The sequence below is a fragment of the Abrus precatorius genome, unplaced genomic scaffold, assembly GCF_003935025.1.
Source record: "Abrus precatorius isolate BTA unplaced genomic scaffold, Abrus_2018 Scaffold8, whole genome shotgun sequence".
Lineage (NCBI taxonomy): Eukaryota > Viridiplantae > Streptophyta > Magnoliopsida > Fabales > Fabaceae > Abrus > Abrus precatorius.
Genome location: NW_020874428.1, coordinates 18,996,758 through 19,014,308, shown reverse-complemented (window position 1 = coordinate 19,014,308; position 17,551 = coordinate 18,996,758). Strand labels below are relative to the sequence as shown.

The 17,551-nt window shown below is 34.8% G+C and overlaps 2 protein-coding genes across 4 annotated transcripts; one reads left to right on the top strand and one right to left on the bottom strand.

Moving 5' to 3' along the window:
• The first annotated feature begins 1,017 nt into the window (after window positions 1-1,017).
• Window positions 1,018-4,952, top strand: LOC113846806. The gene is made up of 6 exons (XM_027475460.1): window positions 1,018-1,569; window positions 2,022-2,112; window positions 2,237-2,397; window positions 3,733-3,760; window positions 3,952-4,060; window positions 4,381-4,952. The coding sequence occupies exons 1-6, from the start codon at window positions 1,408-1,410 to the stop codon at window positions 4,460-4,462; spliced, it is 633 nt and encodes a 210-aa protein (XP_027331261.1). The 5' UTR covers window positions 1,018-1,407; the 3' UTR covers window positions 4,463-4,952.
• A 594-nt stretch (window positions 4,953-5,546) lies between these two features.
• LOC113845810 lies at window positions 5,547-17,390 on the bottom strand. 3 transcript variants are annotated; one of them, XM_027473404.1, is made up of 23 exons: window positions 17,249-17,375; window positions 16,895-17,009; window positions 15,955-16,557; window positions 15,322-15,527; window positions 15,134-15,205; window positions 14,914-15,048; window positions 13,755-13,873; window positions 13,365-13,670; window positions 11,784-11,871; window positions 11,603-11,708; window positions 11,397-11,510; window positions 10,567-10,730; window positions 10,330-10,450; window positions 9,976-10,200; window positions 9,702-9,892; window positions 8,706-8,873; window positions 8,490-8,595; window positions 8,165-8,302; window positions 7,742-7,903; window positions 7,463-7,663; window positions 6,759-6,953; window positions 6,329-6,400; window positions 5,547-5,939 (listed from the first exon to the last, which is right to left on the bottom strand). In XM_027473404.1, exons 2-23 carry the CDS (start codon window positions 16,940-16,942, stop codon window positions 5,787-5,789), a joined length of 3,693 nt encoding a protein of 1,230 aa, XP_027329205.1. In that variant the 5' UTR covers window positions 16,943-17,009; window positions 17,249-17,375; the 3' UTR covers window positions 5,547-5,786. The 3 variants fall into 3 exon arrangements, with proteins under 3 accessions (XP_027329205.1, XP_027329204.1, XP_027329203.1); XM_027473403.1 differs by having other exon boundaries at window positions 16,895-17,390; XM_027473402.1 differs by having other exon boundaries at window positions 5,550-5,939; window positions 11,397-11,513; window positions 16,895-17,302.
• Between the last annotated feature and the right edge of the window lie 161 nt (window positions 17,391-17,551).

The following is a 17,551-nucleotide window of genomic DNA, read 5'->3' as shown; positions in this document are numbered from 1 at the left end:
TATGCAACATTCTTGTCAAATAGGACCATAACCCTCAAAAAGACCAATTCATTACAAGTTTTGATAATGTCGATGGAGTTATCAAACTCGCATGGGACTTCACCTTTATTAATGGTGAAAGATAAGTACTCCAACTAATATTGGACAAGGCTATAATGCATGGAGTTGAGATGGTGTAAAGGAGATTGGAAGGGGTGAGGTAAAAGGGAGAGGTGGAGAAAGATGTGCAACATAAAAGAAAGGAAGGAGGAAGGAAAAAGAGAAAAGACTTTTTTTTTAAATATTAAAAATGTATTTAAAAACTTACTTTTAAATATTAATTTGAAATAAAAAATAAAAAAATAACATAGTATGACATATGAGAATGCTGAGCTCACTTTCCATCAATCAACTCAACACTTAATAAAAGATAATTGACAGCAAATACTAAATTCTAACTTCTTAACTTTTCAAAAACTAAATCCTAATAAAAATTTTTATAAAAAATTATTATTACAAAATATTTATTATTTACATGAACTAATAACATCATTAAGCTTATTATTAAAAATAAAATAAAAATAATACAAAATTTCATATATAAATAAACTCTAAGTAATTACTATTTAGATAACAAAACTAAAAAATAAGAAAATAAATTTTCAATAATTCTTAATTTTTGTAACCTTATTTAAAATTTTCATTGGACTTAAGAGTGTCAAAACTAATAAACTTGCCCTACCTCACTAAAATTAAGATATTCCGTTCCTTATTAAAATTGAGATATTCTATTCAACTAACTAAATTTTCTAATTCGATTATTTAAAAGACTAATGTACTGGTTAGCTAAAGATAAAAAATAAAAAAAATTATGAATTAATTAATTAATGGGTTCAACATACTTAAAATTAATATAAAAATAAAATAAAATAACGAAAATTAACAAAAGGTATTTTTATATTAATAAAATTAATATTTAATTAATAAATAATTATTTTTATTTAAAAAATTTAAAATGAGCCTGAGCCCTGAGGAATCACGTTTGTTCTGGCCGGCTGTTAGCCTGCATATGGATGGGCTAAAACCTAATGGAATAGAGGTGGTTAACGTAGCCGCCAGCGGGGAAAGAATCCCAATACACGAAACCTTTTGGAAACATTTTGCAATTTCTTTTCTCTTTTCCCGGCACAGCGCACATCGCACAGCACATCGCAGCACCCTGCAACCACAACCTTGTCCTTATTCCTTAAAAATTCATAATTAAAATTAAGAAAACATAAAGGGCACGTGTTGCCGTTTACACGCCCACACCAATAATTCTCTTCTCTCTTCCCCAAAAGAAAAAGAGAAAACCCAACGTCTCTTCTTCTCTTCCTTTCCCGTCTCTAGGGTTCCCGAACCTCCCCAAATCAACTCCTCCGAACCTCAATGGAGGTTGGGGTCTCCGATCCGAACCCGGTTCGAGTGAAGAGGAAGACCCTTCAGGCCGTGCTTGAACAGTGTCAGAGAGCCCTTGAACTCATCAATGCTTCCGATGAAGAAGACGATTCCGATTCCCCTTCTACGCCACCCGATCCTGAAACTGACCAGGTTTTATCCCCTTACACTTTTTCCATTCATTTTTTTATTCGTTTTTATCAATTTTCTGCTTAGGTTAAGCTTTTTCAATATTGTGTCTTATTTTTTAGCATCGTCAATGAAGCTTGCTAGTTCATCTCTGATTTGTGTGCTGAAAAAAGGGAAGAGAATTAAAGCTTTTATTCGTTTTAGGGCGTGTTTGATAAACGATTACTATGAATTCAGGAAGCTTTTGACTTTAAGCTGTTTTAATTTGCTAATCCAAACTAGCATTTATAGCCGGGGTGTCTTCTTATGTGTGTTTAGACACTAGTGTGTTTATGTCAAACTTGTGATTCTTCGAGTTGCAATAATTGCTAGTGATGTAAATGGTCGATGCTGTCATTTTGTGGCGTAATGTGTATCGTCTGTGCATGATTTGGTAAGAACCATTTTGCTTCATTATTCTTTGTGCCCTGATGCAGTTGTGTGACCTGCTCAAGTCTAGAGTTGAATGCCCTGATTTCCTTGAAAAGTTGGAGTATGCGCAGGCGTCGGTTATGCAGGACATGGCTGGTATGCAGTGGTTTGAACGTGTTCATTTCTTAAATTGGTGCTTTATCATCATTGGAATGTTCTCTTTGTTGTTGGGTTGACTTTTAGAATTCTTACACGTGAAAAATGCTTGGTGTTATGACAGAAGAGGGTAATTCTTGGGATTTTGTTAGTGAAAATGATCTTTGGGAAGGTGACGAAGCGGACTTAGAGCAAGAAGATTATGTCCTTGTTAGACAAGAAGATATAGTGGAGGGAATTGCTTGCTTCATGGCTGCATATTTGTTATCCCTTAAGCAAACCAAGGTATGCTATATGTATTTCTCTTGTTATTCCAGAGGCTGGACACCAAGCTTCCTGAAAGTTTGTGGTGAATTGTTCTTCCCCAGCAATTTGTAAAGTTGTCTTATTATTGAAGTTGCCAGTCTTATCGTGAACCTGACATATTTACTGTCAAGGGCTTTTAGTCAAGACTGCCCAGTTATGGGTTCTGCTACTATAGTATTATTTAAGTCCATGTAGCTTTAACTATAGATATATATAATGTAATTGTACTGAGTTTTCACATTGAAAAATACAATTGCAGTTTCACATCTCATTTTCTCTTTTTCTCAATTTTCTTACCTTTTCTCTCATTTTCTGAGATTCTCCACTATTTTCTTACCACCATGCTATTTAGGCAAAAGTACTATTTGGTGATTTTATAATCATGAAGTTTAAGTTTATAATACTTACTTTATCTTCAAAGATGTTCACTTTGAATCTGTTAGTGTTTGAATATCAGAGGAAAGTTGAAAAATGAATATTACATCAACAACTACCACCAAATAACAATGGGAGGAGGAGGGAGAGGGTGCATACTTGTTTTCAATTCATATATGGCTTTGATGGTACAGTTTCTGGTCATTTTTGGGGGGATATGGACATTCTTGCTACAACTATGCTCGTAAAGTTATCCCATTGAAGTAGAGACAATCATGTAATATTAATATATATGTCTTTTGCATTGTGGTGTTCTCTTTAGGTGCTTTGCTTTCTAGTTTAAACGTAAAAGCTCTTTTCATGCTTCTGTAGCCTAACAATCATACTCACACCTATTGAATAATTTGTTTGTTGGTGGTGAAGATTAGGTCTTCCATGAGAATCTCCAGAAGTTTGTGTTAATTTTAGAGGTTTTGGCACCAATATTGATTCTAAAATGATTTGACATTGTTTGCAATTTGCATTTCTTTGGTTTATATGGTTGGAAAGAAATGCTAGAAATTTTACTTGTTGATTGTTACCTTCATACTTCATTTGCGACAGGGTAGTTCATCTAGATTCTTTTTGGTGGTCTACAAAACACCTTTTAAGAGGACTGTCTTCAGTAGATCTTCAGCGTGCAATGTTACATGTTTCATATTATTCGATTTTGTCTTTTTCCTTTTTCTTGGATTAATTTTGAGTACATACCATCCTCTTGCATTTGTATATCCTTTCTTTGTTTCTGTTTTATTAATAAAAAAAAAAACATTTCTTTCTCTTCTTTGCAAGTGAACTGATTTTAGGATTATAAGTAAAGATCAGTAACATTAAACATATTGTATTTAATGTCTGCAGTTTCTACTCTCTGGCACTAATCGAGTTCCTTACTTTTTGCAGGATTTGACCCCAAATCAACTCCAGGATGGTGAGTCCAGTTGCTTCCTCTTTAGTATGATATCTTATTTGTGTTGGTCATCCCAAATGTCTGAGTAAAACATGGGAAAGAATCAACTCCCTTGCTACCTTTTTCATTCCAGATAAATTTTTGTACTTTAGAAATTGCCATGATAAAAAGAATAGGTAAGGATTTCTAATTTTTTTGCTATGTATTATTAGCTCTCAGCAAGACATTTTCTGTGAAAAAGAAAAAAGGAAAGCTTCAAAAGGCATGGGATGGAAGCAGAGTTATTTATAATGTTGCATCATGGGGGGCTACAGCCATTGGGTAAGTGGCTTTACTAAACATCCCTCCTCTTCTCTCTTATGTTAACTACTAAGGAATTGATTAATTTATAATCCACTTGATGCAAGACCTTGTAAAGTGCATAATCATGTTGCCTTTTAGACTATGCTCTTGGCTACTTCCTGTTAGTATAAATTTAATAATGCCTTATGGTGGATACTGACATGAGTTAAACTCTTGTCAATTTGTTTTTATAATTTTATATTTAGTATAATAATAGAAAAATTATTGGGTTTGTTTTTACCCTTTTTCAGCTCATAGTTTCATTTTTGTTGATTACTTTCGTCTTTTATTCTTGACAGGATATATCAAAATCCTGTTATCGTAAGGGCTGCTACTAAAGCATTCTGGACTTCTTGTCAAGTTATATCGAAGCTACTCTGATTTGGCAAGGCAGCTTGGAGAAAAGCTGCGATGTAGTAATTTGACTGTTGTGCTTTTGCTTTTGCTGCAATTCAGCTTGGTTTTCCTCACTCCCCGTTTGATGTAAAATTCATTTTGTTTGCACCACAGATCAATTGATCTTAATGTAGTTTGATCATGTAAATATCTTTATTCAAATGTTCCGAGTGCAATTCAAATTCTTATTCACAACTCTGGCTAAAACATGACCTTCTTCCTTTTTACCAACAATCTCAACACAATCTGCCATATGGCGCTCTGTCATCTGATTTCCTTTTCTAAAATAACCACATCCAGTCGACAGAAAAAATAGAAAACCACATATGGACTTTTCTTTAGTCCACACTATAGGTACGCTCTACTAGATGTAATCCTGTGAATATTATTATGTAGCTGTGAATGCTGGATTCTAAAAGAATAACGAGAGAAAAAAGTGGAAGAAATAAAAATGTTAGATGGCTCGTAAAGTTTGAACTTAGTGACTTGGAACATAGTGTCGCTCTAGCATGAAAAAATTCCGTTTGTTTTTATAAGTTTGTGTTTTTCTTCCATGCAAGCGCACGAAACCATATCTATAGTCTATACCTATAATAAATCACTTCAAGGAAATGCTACCCGTAAACTAATGTTTCTACGTTTAGCCCAATTGACTACAGCGTTATAGACACGGAAATGTACAAAGTATATGTATCTACTTTATACATTCTAGTCGGCACTTAGACAATTAAATTACAAGTGTAAACCTAACTAGTAAATTTTTTGGTGTAAGAAATTGGAATCAAATCCTGCATCAGACTAGGAGGCAGACCCACGATAGGTAAATGCAGGATTTCATTCAATTATAACGAATCAAAGCAAAACACACTACATCACTTCACGGACGTCAAATTAACTTGGAATTTTTTTATTGGATCAAGATATTTTGATCCTAAATAAACCTCTTTGTAACTGATCATCACCTTTGTGATATGGGGTATTTTGACAGACACCAAAACGATGAATTAGTTAAACAAAATAGTAATTCTGTTAGAGACACCACTAGTTAATCAAAAGGCCAAGGTTTGATAGAGTGCAAAACGCTAGTAAATTTTATATTACTAGTACTAAGTATGCAATGAATAATTTGCTGTATATATATATATATATATACCATGTGTTGAAAATTTACTATTCCACTTGAAGAGCACATTAATCTTTCAGGGAGCAGTTGAGTTGCTTGCTCCTACTACAAAATTGGTGACCCATTTCCATGTTCTCCTTTTACCCCCGTGTATTCTTCTCATCATATTTACATGTAGTATTTGGCCTAATAGTAAAAAGTGTTGTCCTTGTGATTGGGAGCATCCTTGCAGAGCATGGATCGAACTTCCATGATGGATCTAGGTGGCTCCAGATCTTTCTCTTGCAATGCATTTCCTAAAAGCTGTTGCATCTGTGACGCGAAGGTATCATCCAGAATCTGCACAGATGACTTCAGATCAGAAATCACAAGCCAAAATACAGCACATACAAAAAGGAAAGGGATGCACATCCACTATAGTGTAATCAATCTATAGCAATGTTCTAAAGCCGGAAAAAAAATCGTGGACAGAAATTGATGCATTTTTGTTTTCATGAATAACCAAACAATAGAAAGTAATTGACATATAGTTAGAAAATCAACATTAAGTTTACTGTAGTCAATCTGGAACAATGTTCTTTGGCACCTAAAGAAACTCGTGCACAAAAACACGCTGTTTTTGTTTTCATAACAAAACAAGCAGTATATAAAGAATATCTGTCATTCTCCCTCATTTTTGTGAAAAAATAAAACATTGTTAATAACTAAGCTGATAGATTGTTACTTACAGTAACAGCCACCCTTGAACCCTTGTACCACGATCTATTCTCTTTTCTGTTCTCCAAGAAACTTAAGATTTCCTGCTAAATAAAAAATACAACACATAATATACCATTAATATCCTAGCATGAATTTAGCGCATTTTGTATTTAATACACAATCTAAATTGTGTATGAATTTAGTGCATTTTGAATAGAAAATAGCTTATAAACAAAAAGTCGTAAGTTTTGGTGAACAAAAAACATTTTTTCCATAAAAATTATTAGCACATTTGGAACTGCTTAAATTTATAAGCAAGTGTTATTTTCAAAAAGCTCTATCAAGAAGCTGACAAAAATAAGCAATTGTTTCTTCAACCTAAGTTGGACCAAACAAGCTTTAAGTAAATCTAATGATGAAGGCAAGGCAAAAAGAAAATCCAGATGAAAGTGAACTGACCTGTCCCATACGATCCCAATAACCTCGACAAATGGCAATGAAAACATGAGTCTCAAAGACACTGTGAATGTGACTTATGGTACTAGCCAACTGCTCTTTCAATGGCTGCATTCTACTTCTTAAATCAGACTCCACCACAGTTTCCTTTGAATCTTGAAGAATCTTTTTTAATTTTGTAGTATTCTGTAACTTAGTCTGGAACAACATAAAAGATGCATATCAGGGACGTGATATACTTGAATAGTTTATTAATATTATTGCAGAAGGAGCAAAACAAATTAAAGACATCTTGCCTACAAAATACAGAGAGAACAGTAATTTCACAGGCAACCTATGTTATCACATTTTCAATTTAAATATGGACACAAGTACTATCCTGGTGTTGAAATTTGTGATCATGTGCAATATCTGGCTGGTATACTCTGTTATAAAAACTGTAATATTGAGTTTCAGAATACTTGAAACATATTGATATGTGGATGAATATCCTAACTGGAGTGTACTGCTCTGCCTACGTTAAGTCTTATCAGACTCCCAAAGCTTTCATTTTCTCTCATAAATGAAATTCAGTATGTCTACACTCTACAATCATATAGACCAAATGCGTTGGGTGTTCGTAACAGATAGCTCCAATTATGAGTTACTAAGGATATCAAATTTATGTTAATTACGAACAACAAATTTGCTTTCAAAAGGCTACTAACATTCTCTGCAAGTTTCTCCACAATAGCTTGCACGTAGTTCCTGAACTTTGCTCTTAGCATCACTGTCACTTCACTAAGTCGCTCACCAGGCAATGTGTTTCCAACATTAGGCAAGCAAGAACACCATGACTTGAACTGGGATTCAATCCTGGGACGCAAGTTGTCAAGCATTCTCCTCAAAGAATTCAAAAGAATTCCAAGCTGAAAAAAGTAATAAGAGTTTAAAAGAAGAGTGTATGTCCAGAAGAAACGTTTGAGTTTTTCAGGAACTCAACTCACCTCATCAGGAACCACATATGCACATGGAGATCGTTTGGCAAGTTTTTGGACATATTTAAGACCAAATTTCTTAGGAGCCATGCTTTCTTTGAGAGGAGACAATACATCTGCATATTGTTTGTCTAAAGCTTCCACAATGGCCTTTTCAATATCAGCAACAGCCTGTTACCAATATTTTTTTCCGAAAAAAGCCAATCAAAGTCATATTCTTCATTCTTTGGTTGATCTAATATAACATATTGAGGATCAAGAAATAAAATTCCCATCTTAATAAAAGCAGTAATTAAAAAAAATTCTTAGGATAGGTATCTATTTACAGTAGAAATGAAGCATGAAAATGGAATGGATAGCATCTAAAATTCATGGGAAAAACAGGAAAAGAAAGATGCAAGACAAGGAAAGCAATAACAAGATCTGACATACATTCTCTAAAACCAAGGTATATTCTGGCCAGCGGCAAATGATGACCTCATAGTCTGTCAATGTCTCCTTCAGACGCTCATACATGTCATCAAGAAAGGGTGTAGTTGAATGTTGGGTTCTAACTCCTGACCATTTCACCTGCAAAGGCAAAGGATTTAGACAACCCTGTTGTCACAAGACAACTTACTACTGAAGAGACAGAGTAAAAGACATTCTACATGATTAGCAAAGGTTCTTCGAAACCTAGATCCACTAAGGGGATATGGTGAATCCTGAAGACACAAAATGGAATAAGAAAAAATTGCAACCTGTTAAAAATCAGTACCTTATCTAATTTGCACGACTCCAGCAAAGATAGGCGTTTATCCTGGATCCAGACAAGAATATACAAATGGAACAACTCTTTTGCGTCTACTCCTCCTTTGATTGGACTGATAACAAAATAAAACAGGTTATACTTGGGTAGTAGAATGGTTTCATTCTTTGACTACAAAATCGGGCTATACTGTTAGTGTCCTACTAACAGCATAACAGCACTTACCTAATGTTCCAGCTTACGAGATCTCTTTGAAAATCTGATGTTGCAATGACAAGATCTGCCACTGGTGATGATGGGCCTGTTGGTGGACAAGATATGAGGAAGGCTCGTAATCTATTGCACAGCTCTGTGCTGTATATGGAAGCAGAAAGATTTGGCAGGTCCACAAAGCTGTGGAAAATAATGAACCAGCTATATTAGAACCCTTAACCTACAGTAGTAGTTTGACGAACTAACAGACTAGACCACCAAGCAAAAAAAGAATATAAAGCTCAAAATGCATCTACTAAAGTGAATCAATTTATGATTCCAATGCCCTTCAGCCAAGCGTAGAACAAAGGTAACCATTATACTAAGAAAGGCACACTGTCACTCGAATACAATTCAAAATAACCACAATGGTTAAACTGACAAAATGCAATAAACAGGAACAAAGACCAAATAGAATAAATAGTTAAGTGCTTCCAAAGTTAGCATAAAAAAACCTCCCTTATAATCTGTTGCTGTCCAAATTTTTATTTATGAACTATACAAGCTGCATGTATGTTTGTTGCTTTGGCTGTATACTTATTCAGTTATTATCAGTACTAATGCTAAGGTACTAGGTTTAATTTGTTAGAACTTGTTTGAAATGGTGCAACATTCAGTCTGATAAAAATCAAGAATGAAAATCATGGGTAAGAAAGGGTAACAAAACCCTGATTTCCCCCTTCAATTATTGTGTTGAGAAGGAAGGACTTCAGTACAAGTTAGAAAATCATGCTTAGTAATCAACTATTCCGTTAAGTTGATCCTGATTAATAGCAATTGCATTGTAAATTTACATCAAGGTAATCCTGCAATAGTAGACATGTATTCCATTGTGTAACCATCAATTAAATAGAATAACAGAAAGTTTAACTACAGACAAGCACAATAAAAAATGAGAATCTATACATATAACCTTATTAAAATCCTAGCAAACTATATTACATAGATGGTTAGAGAAATGAATAATACCTAGGAAGTATATTTTGATTATGAATCTGGATATCGGTATGGATCTCATTTCTAAGATTTATGCAAAGGGCTTTCATCTTCTGGTAAGCAGTAGACATAGCCATGCTATCCATCAAACTGCCTTCATTATTTTGTGTAATATATTCATCTGTTTCACTCAAGTGCCTTCTGGACCTCTTTTTTGCAGCAACCTGGGAAGAGACCAGTGGTCAATTAAACAGATTTGTGTAGTCAATTAGCAACTGCCATCATGAAAATTTCAAGTTTCTCCAACCTGGAAATAATGACAAAAGGCAGTTTGAGCCTCAGGAGATAAGATATCATGAAGAAGCTTGTATAGTTTAACAGCAGGTTCCAATGCAGACGCTGGATGACCAGAGGCTGGTTTGAAAACTTCTATAATGCCCGAGAAAGAAGATTCATCAAGTGATTTGTAATTCTCAAAAACAAGAGTAAGAATCTGTTCAATTTGATCCTTGGTCTCTCCTAGTATTCGATTCTGATGAGATGAGTAGAAATCATAACATGTTAGACAAGACAAAAAAATCAATCTGTTTGACAGGAAACAAATGCTAACAAAACAATCAGTTAAAGTTACATCATTTGAATGAATAAATGTCACTGATACCTCCTGGTGGCTCAGAGAAGTCTTGCCATTTCCCTTCATGATAACAGGTCCTAGCAGATTATACACCAAGTTAAGGCAGTCTGCTGTCGGTGTAGCCACATCCATCACATAAGATAGATATCTATTTAAAAGAAATGATGTGAACATCACCAGTACAATAAATTAAAAACAGTGTGAAACTGCAGATTTAATAAATTAAATATTTCACTTGAAAATAAAAAATCAACTTCGCATTACCTCAACTTGGTATATATCTCAGATACCCCATAATATGATGCAAACTCTGTCAAAAGCCATTTCCATGGACCATTCAACAATAGGTTTCTTTGTTGAAAGCCTTGACTTTTCATTGCAACTTCCAAAACCAAGTCATATGCAACTGTCTCTGCTACAGAACCACACTGAACAACAAAAGAGACAATTAAATGTAACAATGTGAGGCACCATGTATTAAGAAGCTCAAAATAATTTAGATAATAGCATATAGCAACATGTTTTTCCACAAATAATTACAAATATGTCACATTGTTTTCACTTTGTTCCATGTTTCCAAAGGTTTGTTAGAATAATTGGAAACAAGAATTTGCGTTCATCATTTCCTACACAAATATTTGAAAAGAGGAAAGGACGTGAAAACAAGGTGGCTGATGAAGGTAGAAACACTTTATATCTAACTGAAGTCCTACAATGGATATGTCTAATGAAGGTCAATAATACAATTCAACATAAAATTAACATAAATTAGTTTTAGTACTGTGCTTTTGGCAGTTCCAATTAGTTAATAGCTTGTAGCGTTATCATCATTCACCACGTAAATTCACTTCTAGAGAGATCTTAAGACAGATTTTTAAAAAATAATTTAAAATATCTATATAGCAAATCCTGGGGCCGGGAAATCACCTTAAGGCATGATTAGCATTTAAATTTTAAAAGAGCAGAACCCCAAGTTTTTTATGTTCCCAATTCCCGAGGTAGTCTGATTGTGGTTTAAGGAAGAACACCTAACAAGATTTGCGGTTTCCACTGCTACAGTTTATATGTTAAAAATCACTTTCATAGTAACTAACCTTGGGATGACTATTGTCATCTGCAGTTGTTGAATAATTTATATAAAGTTGTATCTTGCCCACAAGCTCATGGCTTGGCTCACGATAAATTGGCCACCAGCGTAATTTGTCAGCCTGCTTTCAGATTGAACATGACATTCTATTGTAATGATCATCACTCATGACAGGCACCAATACGTGAAATAAATTGAAAAAGAAAGTATTACCGGATCATCTGCAACAGTAGCCACTTGGACAAGAACTCGGCCAAAATGCTTTCCCTTGGAATCTTGAACTTCAACAAGCAAATCATCTCCTAGGCTATCTGGAAAACTGTAAAGTGGTCAGAAATTTCTTCAAGTAATCCACAATCATAAAAGATTAGAAACAGTGGGAAAAGAAACTTACAACACATGGACTTCACTTGATCCAGGCTGCAACCTAATGGCATCTTCCTCAACTGAACTTTTTAGTCTTAAGAAACACGAGTACGTCTCTGATCACATGCACAAGCAGAAAAATAAATGAATGAAACAAGCTAAATTTAAAACCTTAACAGTGAAATGAGAATAAAGTTGGTACATTTAAAACAGAAATATAATGAATGACACAGACATAAGTAATAGAACATCTACAATGTATAAACATTAAACAAAGATATCCAAAATCTGCCAATAACTAGTTATAATAAAATATGAAATGGAATTATTTTTTAACCCAAGCTGCAATAGCAATACTTTTTAAAGGACTATTGTACAAGTCATAATCATTGTTAAGGTGAATTCCATCCAGGAAGTATTGATGGAAGTATTACATAATATCCAGAACACAATTCTTTCCCAATAAAGAAAAAGGGAGAGGTACCAGATTATCTAAGGTTAGGGCATGCCCCAAGCTCAATTGAAGCTCTACATCAAATACAGATATGGCTAAAGTAAAACTTACAAGTTAAAACAATTCTCACCTAATGAACTAGTTTTTGATGTTGAGTTAGACCTCAAGCCCAAATTTATGATGGTATCGAAGCCTATCATAAATTCAATGTTAAAAGTCACCCTTAACTGAAAAAAAAAATAAAAAATGACCCCACGGATTTTTCCAATGTAGTCTCCAAATGTCCAATCTTGAGTGTAAGGAAGTGTATTGAAATCCCATGTCAACTACAGATAGGACTAAAGTAGACTTTGAGAGCCTAAAGCAACACTCAAGTTACAAGCTAGCTGCTGAAGTTGAGTTAGACTCAGGCCCAAATTTAAGAAGCTTAATGAGAGCTTACATACCACAATAAGAATTGAACCAAAGACATCTCCAAGTTTATCAATTTTGATAGTGATAAAGTTGTAAGCTGCTAACTATTGAGATGTATCACTTTCCACGAGTTTGTCTAACTACACCAAATTAGAATAATTTCTTAACAAAAAAAATCATAAAAGTTTTGTTCAATCCACTGAAAACTGGTCAGATGTCTGGTCTGTTCAATCTAAAAAATCAACTGATTATGGTTGAAGTAATGAGTTGAGAACCAATGCCTTTAACAATTCAATGATCAGCTTGGGTTACTTACATATAATAATAAGTCAATTGTTTAAGTGTAAATTTAGAAAATTACTTTTCAGACAAGCATAAACATCTAAACTAGTACTTCAAAAATATACCATTCCCCATGCACAAAGACAGCTAGTATATCAAGCACCTGAATCTAGTGTAAATTTCTTGATTCTTAATTTCAATTCTAAGTATCTAAACATGTCTTAATCAAGCACCAAGCGCTAGTTACAGAAAAGGCTAAAATCAATTCAGCCAAATTGCTTTCTTAAGTTAAACACATGTCTAGATATATAATAAAACATCACTATTGAAATTTTGTGATAAAGGAAGAGTAAGGTATTTAATTGAAATAGAGAAAGGATATTTTTTCACAATTTCTCCCTAACGCAAAAATAGTGATAATGAATAATTGCAATGCAGGCTGGCTGCATTATTACAAACCTTGCACAACTTCATATGATGATGAACTGTTCCGGAGGGTTGTTACCCCAACTTTCAGGAGTCCAGACACCTGCTGTATATATCGAGTGCTAGCATGCACATACGCCAAGCTTTGCCGTGCTAAGGAACCATTCGCAGGCAAATGAGGTACAAATCGAACTCTCTTGAGCTTTTGCCATCCGGATGATAGTGATGACTGCAAATTGGAGAAGTGGTATCTCACAGAATCCATTCTAAGTTTGTGTGTCATCAATGATGACATGTTACAGCCAGTAGGAGGGTCCAGGCCCATTTTGACTTTCCGTACTGTAAAGTGAAGAATGTCTCAACAAAGATTCACTATGAATAAGTTAAATAATTTGACTAGTAAAAGATAACATGATAATATACCTTGCACCTTCATCTTGCCAATAAGTTTTTTGGGCTTTGGTGCAACACCCTCGCTGGAAAGCTCAGAATTGCACTTCACCATCAGTTCATCCTCTGACTGCAATAGTACCTGTCGCAATCTACATATTCAAAAAGATAAAAAAAATCCAGTAAGAATGGAAGTAATTGTAGGGACCGACCATTCAAAAATATTAAGTTGATAAGCAGAGGCATGTGGATGATTTCATGTATATCACCCCACCCTTGCCCTTCGGGATTTGAAGACAATGCCACAAATCTGTCCTATGTATCTTACACTAAAATTCAATTTCATCTAGAAGAATGAGAGAGACCATGATCAAACTCCTAATCACTTGGTCAGAGTCCACAGCACCATGTTGAGGACCATCTCTCTGTGAAACCAGTATATATTACTTAAAACAAACAACATCATGAGAAAATGAATTTAGGACAACATTTTGTACTTGTAGCTTATAACATAACAATACTACCCTACCACAGCCAAGCAATAACCCACTAGGTGCATAACACTCCAATGAAAGTAAAATATAAATAATGAGTAGCAAGGAAAGTTCTAAAGCACTTGAACTGACACAATAGAGTCAAATCATACTGCTGCACCCAAGCAAAATTGACATTGATGGTCACAGTAATTTATGACATTGGCTCAGCATATTAAGTTTTGTTATTTATTGACAAGAACACAATTGTCCACCATTGGCTGTATTGATCGTTAAAAGCTTGTACTCGTTGTTTAGAGACAGTTATGATTAATACAAGCTTTTCTTTTCAGTGATATAAATTGTCTCCCCTATATAAATTTTATAAGATCATTACATTCCCCTACTTATTTCTGAACCAGCAATTTCCAGATTGGAACCCTGCAAGTTCAATGTTTAGTTGTTCCATGGACTCACCACAACATATTTTTTTTAAATTCTTCAGCCAGATTCCGCATAACATAGTAAATACATGTTTTACATTAAACAAAATACTATCTACTCGTGGAACCAGACCAGGTTCAGTTATTAGCACTTGTTTCCACTCATGAATCACATAACAGGATAAAGCATGAACATCTTTACCAGAATTTATTTGATCAAGACTCAAAAAGAGGGAAGAAAGAGCAGAAGAGGAAGAGTCTCAAGTCTTTACTCACCCAAATGCATCCCTAAGTAAAGAACATTCATTTTCCAAAAACATAGGAGCTTCCATGCACTGCATTGCCCAAGCATGAAGGCAAAGACGCACACAAGCATCATATGCAATCACTGAATGCCATGGCCCAAGAGCACTGAAATGAATATATGTAGTAATATTAGCACATTTTCTTAGGAGAAAAGTATTCAGCACAATCAAGAAGGCAAGAAGGATGATACCTTGCATGAAATGTTGGAAGGCGAGGTGGATGTGAATTTGAAGATGGAGCAGCCTCTGAACCAGTAGCAGTTCTGTGAACATAAATCAAACTTATGATGGCATTGGATCCATACATATTGTTCATCAAGGAAGCCAGGAGTTTTTAGAGATGATAAGAACTCAAATATTCTAAATCAAATATACTAACCTAACAAATTGGTCAGTGCTCTCATTTTCAACATGATTTTCTATCTTATCAGACATAGTTTTCAAAGAACTTGATTCTGCTTTTTTAGGAGCAGTGTGTGCTCCGGAAGCAGTAATTTCCTCATGTGTTTGTCTGATCCCCTGAGAACCGCAAAATGGAGGTGCACTGGGAATGTCATCCTCATCATCATCAGATAATCTTCCATTCTGTGGATTTTAATAGCACAAATATAGAATTTTCAGCCAGATAAGATATTACATTTGTAGAGGGTAAACAAAACACAAAACTGAGAAAATTTATTAGGAAATAATGAGTTAGAAGAAAGGGACACATTGCCTGTACAACATAGTTAGTGTGATCTGCCTTATCAAATACAAATTTCAAATTACAGTAAGCTGAAGTTTGCATGATCAAATTTGCATTCATTGGTGTAAAAAAACTACTACTTTAAAAACAATACATGAAATCATCATCCAGAGTTTGCACAAGTAACATTACTTTCACCTCTTCATTAGCTATTCGCTTATTACATATAACATGGTCATGGTGCAAACGTTATGTCATTCTTGGTGATATGTAGGCACATTACTACTATACACTTCAATAGTTTATAACATATCCACAATTCCATACCTTTTCTGCAGCACTATGCACATTCATCCTTGAAGGCACACTAGAAGTATACCCTTCTGACATATAGGCTCTACTTCTAGGCAGAGTGCCATTGATACTTCCTACTTGGGTGGTAGAGAATTCGGAGCTTGCTGCTGAATCCGATGAATCATCCTCTGTGAAGCCACTCTGCCTTACATTTGCGGCCCTCCTCATCAACGGATCCCTCACAGTACCAGCTCTACCAACCAGTGTTTCCCTGGAAGAACTAACCTCAGAGTATGTATAATCACTACCATACCGGGGTCCCCTTTGACTGAAGTTCCCATGTCCCCTAGCAGCACCACTGGGGACTCTGTGGTCTTGCGGTGACGAATCCAACGAATATCTACCACCATACACATCTTCCTCCGAGTCAATGCTCATATCATTATCAGAATTTGAACCGCTATCGCCAGTCTCAGGCGGTATAACTGTTGATACAGGGATTGAATTGGCAGGAAGATGCCCACTTCGGAATTTTGCCGGTGGCGGTAACCCAAACCCTCTGCCAGCACCACTCTTCATCCCACTGACGGGATCATTGCGAGATCTCAATGTGGTGTTTGAGATTGGAACTTCCTTCTAATCACCAACAAAAAAAAAAAAAAATCAGAACATTCACACACATTATCGTGATTTCAATGTGAAGTTGAGAATGTAAGTCCCATCTAATCACCAACCCAAAATAGAAATGAAAAAAAAAAAAAATCACAACTTTACAAGCATTAATGTGATCACAAAGTGGTGGTGTTGTTCCACAATGGAACTTCCTTCTCTAATCACCAACGTGAAAAAATCAGAACTTTACAAACATAAGGACAAATTAAGAGAAACCCATTTTGATATAAAATTAAAAAATCAAACTTGGAGAAAGGAAATTTAAAAATAAAAAGGGAAAAACTTTAAAAGTGAAAGTTACCTCTCTAACCCATCGAAGTGCATTTCTGTCAAGGCCTTCAGTGAACATCTTAACCTAACCACAAAATCTCAAATAACCAACACCCCTTATGCAAATGCACTATCAAATGCGAAGCCTAACATAAAAGAAGAAACTTGGTTTATACAAAAGGAAGGATTGCTACAAAGAATGAAGGAAAACAATGCAGTGTAACATGTACGAATATGAATCCAAGTTAAGGGTTTTGAGTGCAGAGGGGGTAAAAAATAGCAGAAAAATGTTTCTATTTAGAAGGTGGAATGAATGAATCAGTATAGGGAAGGTAGAAACCTAATGGGGTGCGAGATTTGAGGGAGGAAAAAGGGGTTTGCTTACTCAAAAAGCTTTATTTGGTTATCTCTCACACACTAACTCAGAGACTGAACACAAAAGAATAGACCCACAAAAAGCCACTCTGCTCTGCTCCCTCTCTCTCTCTTTCTTTGTTGGGTTTGCTTGCACTAATGTTATTGTTTATGTTATTCTTTAATGATCTCAATAAAACCCATTTATGACCGTTTATTTTCTTCATGGTATTAATAATAAGAGGATTCTATAATTCTATACCATGGCATTTATTTAACAATTTTAGACATTTAAAAATGAAAAAAGTTCTTAAAAAAATTATTACATGATATA